The sequence below is a fragment of the Etheostoma spectabile genome, chromosome 10 (assembly GCF_008692095.1).
Source record: "Etheostoma spectabile isolate EspeVRDwgs_2016 chromosome 10, UIUC_Espe_1.0, whole genome shotgun sequence".
NCBI classification, from domain to species: Eukaryota; Metazoa; Chordata; class Actinopteri; order Perciformes; family Percidae; genus Etheostoma; species Etheostoma spectabile.
The window spans coordinates 11,150,227-11,155,957 of NC_045742.1; the positions used below are offsets into that span (position 1 = coordinate 11,150,227).

Sequence of the window (5,731 nt, forward strand, 5' to 3'; positions counted from 1 at the left end):
TCTGTAAAAGCACTAACACATGGCCTCATTCCTAAAACAACAAAAGTGTACACTCTGAATATCTTCACATTTTGGAAAAACACTATCAGTTTGAAACATAATGCACCGTATACAGTAGATGGGTGTTTTATTCAGAACTAACTGGCAGTACAGGAAGAAATTTGCCACAAATGCTGGTTTGTCTAAAAACACATTATTCAAAAATACACAGTGCACTAATGGTAGGAAGGTATAGTGTCATATTTCCAGGTGAAACATGGATCAGATGCTTCTGATTATTATCTGAATACTAGTTGTTTGTTAGTCTCTGTGGAATGTGTTTGCACTTCAGCTCAGCCTATTTTCAGCTTGTGAGCACTTCCTTCTACCATCTGAACTGTAACACGACCAGAAGCTTCTGTCACTCGCTGCTATAGGAGTGTTACATTTCTTCACACTAGACAGACAATACCTATCGGTTTTGTTTGTGCTGTCATAAACAGACAGCAGTGTTCCCCATTCTGTGAAACACTGTTTACTCATTCCTCATTCTTCGTCACCTAATGTTTTCTCACATCACTAACTTGAGTATAGAGGTCAACAAACTCTGTTAATGGATGATCAACATAATGATGTTCCACCCCATCTCTCTTTCTCTCAGATCAAGTGGAGCCAGTTGACTGAATATGTATGTCCATATTTCACTGTATCATCATGGCCAACAGGACTTTTTTTGTCTTTTTTTGAAGGGAGTTAACGCACGGTGGCTGACACAGACAAACTGATAGGGAAGTTGCATCAGTGTTGCATTGCAATATGAAGGGAGAAGGAACCTTATTATTATCTCTCTTTCTCTCAAATGTAATAATCATTAGCACATTCAAAATGTATGTTACACACATGTGATGCTGCTAACACATTAGCAATACTGTAAATTTAGCAGAACTCACACTCTGTTTCTGCACACCACAACACTTTAACACTTTGCAGAGAGAAGGTTTTTTCTACCCTCTGTGATTGCTTATCTTCTCAGTTAGGTGAAATTTAATAAACTATGAATATCAATTTTAGTCTTATCTTTTATGACACTGGGCTCAACAACTATTAAAAATGCACTTATTACTGTACACAAGGCTACTTTTCAGAAACTCAAAAGTCAAGAATAGCCAAAGTACATTCTCAAAATAATCGTTTTCAATCTCATTAAATCATCAATCGCAAGATACTACATTATATATGTTTGATATATTTTCATCATTTCTTACTTGGGTGGCCATTAGAGAGATGCCTTTTGTAACCTGTAAGTATTGCCAACTGTGTCACATTCCTAAGTGCGTGCAAGGCAGTTCATCATGTTTTAAATGAAATGGCCCAAATTCAAAAACACTGAGGAACCTGTGTATTAGGATGGAATGCAATTTATTCATATTTTTTGTGTGATGTCTACTACATGTGACGCAGAAAACACAACTATATCATGAAGGAGTTGGTTTAACAGGAACCTGTCATATGCGCTCTTTCCTGACGTTTCCTGACAGATAAGTGGTACATGCGAGAAAATGTGTGTATGTGTGTTTGTCTGCGTTTAAAATGGAGGCAATTAGAAAAAAAAGAGTGACATGGGGGCTCAGTTGTAAGAGTTAAGTATAACTACAAAGAATACTCTCACACACAAATTAGGACACCACATCCATTTAACATTGTGGCGCTCTGTAGAGTTCAGTTTTCAGAATGCACAAATAGTGATTAGTATTCCTTGTAATGCATGTAAATAAAGGCAATCTTAGGGATCCTTAAATTGTAATGTATAAATGTGCTCACTAATTCACAACATAAAAGACATTTGTCATGCATGGATGAGTGACCACATGAAACTACTATCTGATTATAGCCCCATCATACATCTAAACCACTTTAGTGCAGCAAGATGTGTCTATTCAAAGGTTTAAAAGACATGCAAAGTTTAGCCAAGCACATCATAGTTCATTATCATTAAAAAACAACAACATTCAGAGACAAGTATAACATCTTTGCATTTTAGCAGATGTCTCTATTATTTGACTTTATTTGTAATTTTGTGATGAGCACACACCTTTAGGATTTGCATACAAACTAAGTTCATTAGTTTAAATTTAGAACTTGCACAAATCTACAAGATACTCACTATTACATTGTCAATAGTCTTTTAAATTAAATGCATTCATGTTTTTATCATTAATTCTTAAGTAGGAATATAACTAATTAGAACTTATTCAGAAAAGTTCTTAATATGAACTAATTAAGAAATTTGTTAAAATACTTCTTGACTTTACCTCCTAAATATTTAAAGATCTTTGACACTTACCCAGACACCCAAAAAAGTCAAGCATCAGACAGACAACTACAGATGCTGAGGCTTAAAGCAATGACATGCCTCAGTTGCTTGCCTTCCATAAAATGTGTGTTAGTCTGTGATGCAAGGAGGTTAAACCCAGCCACAGAGAGGAATCGACTCTGCTAACTTCCCCTTTTTTTCTGCTCATTTTCATATCAGCCCTCTAGACAGTTTCGGTGATAAGCGCAAGCGGGTTTAACAGTGAAAGAGGACAATATTTCTGTTGTGCATATGGTTAAACTTGTTTATTTTTATTCAAGGGGATTTGTTATAAAGTCAGCTTGAAGTTTGACTATTGCATAGACAAGTGATAAATAAACTAATAATTAATAACTTTTGCAGACATAAAAAAAGTCTGCTCATTGTGTTCTACAATGAATAAAGTGATAACACCCTTCATTTACTTAAAACGTCAGCTCTTTGTTTTTTTGTTTCTGTTGTGTTGTCCTCCTGGTAGCCCCCGCCGCTAGGGGACAGACGCTCATGGAGGAGTCCGCTCAACCACGTTAGATCCTAAATCGGATCCACTAGAATGGGCGACGTAGTTAGGTTTAGGCATGTAGAGTAGAGATTGGTTAGGGTCAGGGTAAGAATCCTAGGGTAAGCCAATCAGAGATAGAATAGGGCGGGCCACAAGGCACGTCCTGTGAGGTTTGACACGTCTAGTGGATCCAATCTAGCATCTATGGCTCACTGCTGAGGCCTACATCAGGAACTGCTTCCGGCCTCAACCTTCCTCTTTTCCTCTGCATCGGGACGCAGCCATGGTAAGAAAATATTTCACGGATGCATTTTACAGAATCTAACGCAATCTTGCTGATTAAGTAACCTTTTCTGTGTCTAGTTAACTCACATCTGTTAATAATCCTTTGATACACGCAACAATGGTAGTATTATTCCCATTGTGTATGTTGTAAACAGTTATATTTTCATTTAACTATGCTTGTTGTGTTGGAGGTGAAATGCTACTGCATCGCGTTGTGTTACTTCCATTTAACCGGCCTTTCTTTAAAGATACATTGCCATTAAAGGAATAGTTATACGAAACAAGAGCCTTTTCACGTTCTACACTGTTGCAGCGTTACGCGTTTACACACATTTTGAAAGAAATGCACGTTATATAGCTACAATGCTATTATGTTAGCCTTACCGGGGCACTGACGTTACACACGAGCCTTACGTCCGTAAATTTCATATTTTAAAATATTGTTTGAATAACGTTTTTACTTTAATTTAATGTTAATCTCAGTGTGTACCACGTTTCGCAAGCTAGTTTTTCGAATTGACGCCAAATGTTGCTGGTGGTCTCTCAGATCCATTAAACAGTGACTTTTAATCTCATTCACCAGTGTCCTATCAATATGATAAAGGTATTTCTTATGTATTGTCCAGGTGAACGTCCCGAAGACCCGCAGGACCTACTGCAAAAAGTGCAAGAAGCACCAGCCTCACAAAGTTACCCAGTACAAGAAGGGAAAGGACTCCCTCTATGCACAGGGTAAATGCTTTTACTTATGGGTGTATTTACAGTACCATTCAAAAGTTTGGACACTTATTCATGAAGGGGTAAGTGTCCAAACTTTTGACTGGTACTGTAACTATGTATGGTTAAAAAAAGTTGTATCATGAAATTTAGCTCAACTGTTATTATTTTGCAGGTAAGAGGAGATACGACAGAAAGCAGAGTGGTTATGGTGGTCAGACAAAGCCAATTTTCAGAAAAAAGGTAAGCTCAGCTTTTTTGTGTGTGTGTGTGTGTGTGTGTAATCCAACCCAACCCAATAATGTACTGTCTTTTCAGGCTAAGACCACAAAGAAGATTGTGCTGAGGCTGGAGTGTGTAGAGCCCAACTGCAGATCCAAGAGAATGCTGGCCATCAAGAGATGCAAGCACTTCGAGTTGGGTGGTGACAAGAAGAGAAAGGTTGGTGTCATTGATGAGCACTGTATTTCAGGAGTGCCTTTGAGTTCTTTAACACATTTTTGGGATCTTTTCAGTGCATCATAGAATAACTTCCTAATGTTAGAAATTTAAGTTAATAATCTAGTAACATATTTAGAGTTTACTTTGAAATGTTAATAGTTTAGGATGTTTTCCCCAAGAAGATGTGTTAAATTGGCCTGCATTATACATTGTACATATTGCATACAAAATGCAATGAAAAGCAATAATTAAAAGGCTGTCCATTTTCCCTTAAACTATTTTGCAGGCATTTTGTTTTGCGTATCACGTCATGTCCACTTTCTGTATACTATCAGAAATTGGAGATTATATAGGACCGACCACATTGATTGCACAACCTAATGGATGGCTCATAAGTGGGCCAGTTCTACTTGGAGTTAATACCATATTAAAAGTATTGGGACAAACATTGTAAACAAATACTAAAACAGGCTTGTCTTGGCTTGGTCTTCCTGGCCGGATGCTGCAGTTAAGTCATTGTCAGGATTGCTTTACGATACAATGTGTGTTCACTTTGCATTAAGTTATAGAATTTGTTTTATGAATATTTGAATTAAAATTTGGTTTTGGTGGTTGTTTTTAATGTTTAAATGCTTGGGTATTTAGGGTAGGTTTCAAACAAGAACATAATTTCAGGGAAAATTGGGGTCTACTTCAGTGTAACTCTAGCACCTATTGCTAGTACATTACTCATGAACTCAAGACAGTCCCTTGGTGGAACATTTGTGATCTAGTTTTAAGCGTAATTTCATGAGAATAAGCTTGTGGTGGATCTCGCTCTTTGACAATGAGTGATTTTATTTTTTTGTTTTTTATAATGGGATGACAAAGGATGTGTAGCGTAGTGTTGCAGTTCTCTTTTCCATCATTTTTCTCTTTACCCCCTGACGTTTGGATACGAGTAAAATGGCAAATATGCTGAACATCATAGAACTTTGCATTACTTTGTTTTTGTAGTTTTATAGCCAAGAAAAGCACCTTGTTTAACTGTAAGTCTTTATTGAAATGTTTCACAATCTTCATAGTAAATCCTTTTAATTTCAGGATTTTAAGTGAACTGCATTGAAACATTCACTGTTGTGTTTTAAACAGGCTTGCGCATCATTTTAACTCAAGTTTTATCTGTTCTCTTACAGGGCCAGGTTATCCAGTTCTAAACTGTGGGCTAGTCTTCTGGAGAAGTTGTCACAATTTTCAATAAATATATTAAAACATACTTTGGCCCATTCTTTCACCTGTTTTACTATACTTGTCAAATCAAATTTGTCTCAAGCGCATTAGCAGCCAGGTCACGACAATTAACAGTAAGTGTTCAGTTTTCCAATGATTTTATTCAACATGATAAAAGGTTGCAGGTATACTGTAATCATCATAGTATACAGGCTTCTTCTAGCGAACTAGACTATAAAATGTTT

General features: G+C 36.7%; 3 protein-coding genes across 4 annotated transcripts in view; 1 reads left to right on the forward strand and 2 right to left on the reverse strand.

The window, feature by feature from the left end:
- btk (Bruton agammaglobulinemia tyrosine kinase) overlaps positions 1-2,508 on the reverse strand; it is an 11,036-nt gene extending 8,528 nt beyond the window's left edge. Inside the window, exon 1 of the mRNA XM_032527858.1 lies at positions 2,324-2,508. The gene's annotated coding sequence lies outside the window, so the exon portion shown is untranslated. The remainder of the gene's footprint in view (positions 1-2,323) is intronic.
- Positions 2,509-2,880: 372 nt separating this feature from the next.
- Positions 2,881-5,544, forward strand: rpl36a (ribosomal protein L36A). Of its 2 annotated transcripts, none has more exons than XM_032527925.1 (5): positions 2,881-3,120; positions 3,746-3,851; positions 4,012-4,079; positions 4,155-4,277; positions 5,453-5,544. In XM_032527925.1, the coding sequence occupies exons 1-5, from the start codon at positions 3,118-3,120 to the stop codon at positions 5,471-5,473; spliced, it is 321 nt and encodes a 106-aa protein (XP_032383816.1). In that variant the 5' UTR covers positions 2,881-3,117; the 3' UTR covers positions 5,474-5,544. The 2 variants fall into 2 exon arrangements, with proteins under 2 accessions (XP_032383816.1, XP_032383817.1); XM_032527926.1 differs by lacking the exon at positions 2,881-3,120 and adding an exon at positions 3,218-3,240.
- gla (galactosidase, alpha) overlaps positions 5,447-5,731 on the reverse strand; it is a 6,304-nt gene continuing 6,019 nt past the window's right edge. Inside the window, exon 7 of the mRNA XM_032527880.1 lies at positions 5,447-5,731. This exon is cut by the window's right edge and continues 456 nt beyond it. The gene's annotated coding sequence lies outside the window, so the exon portion shown is untranslated.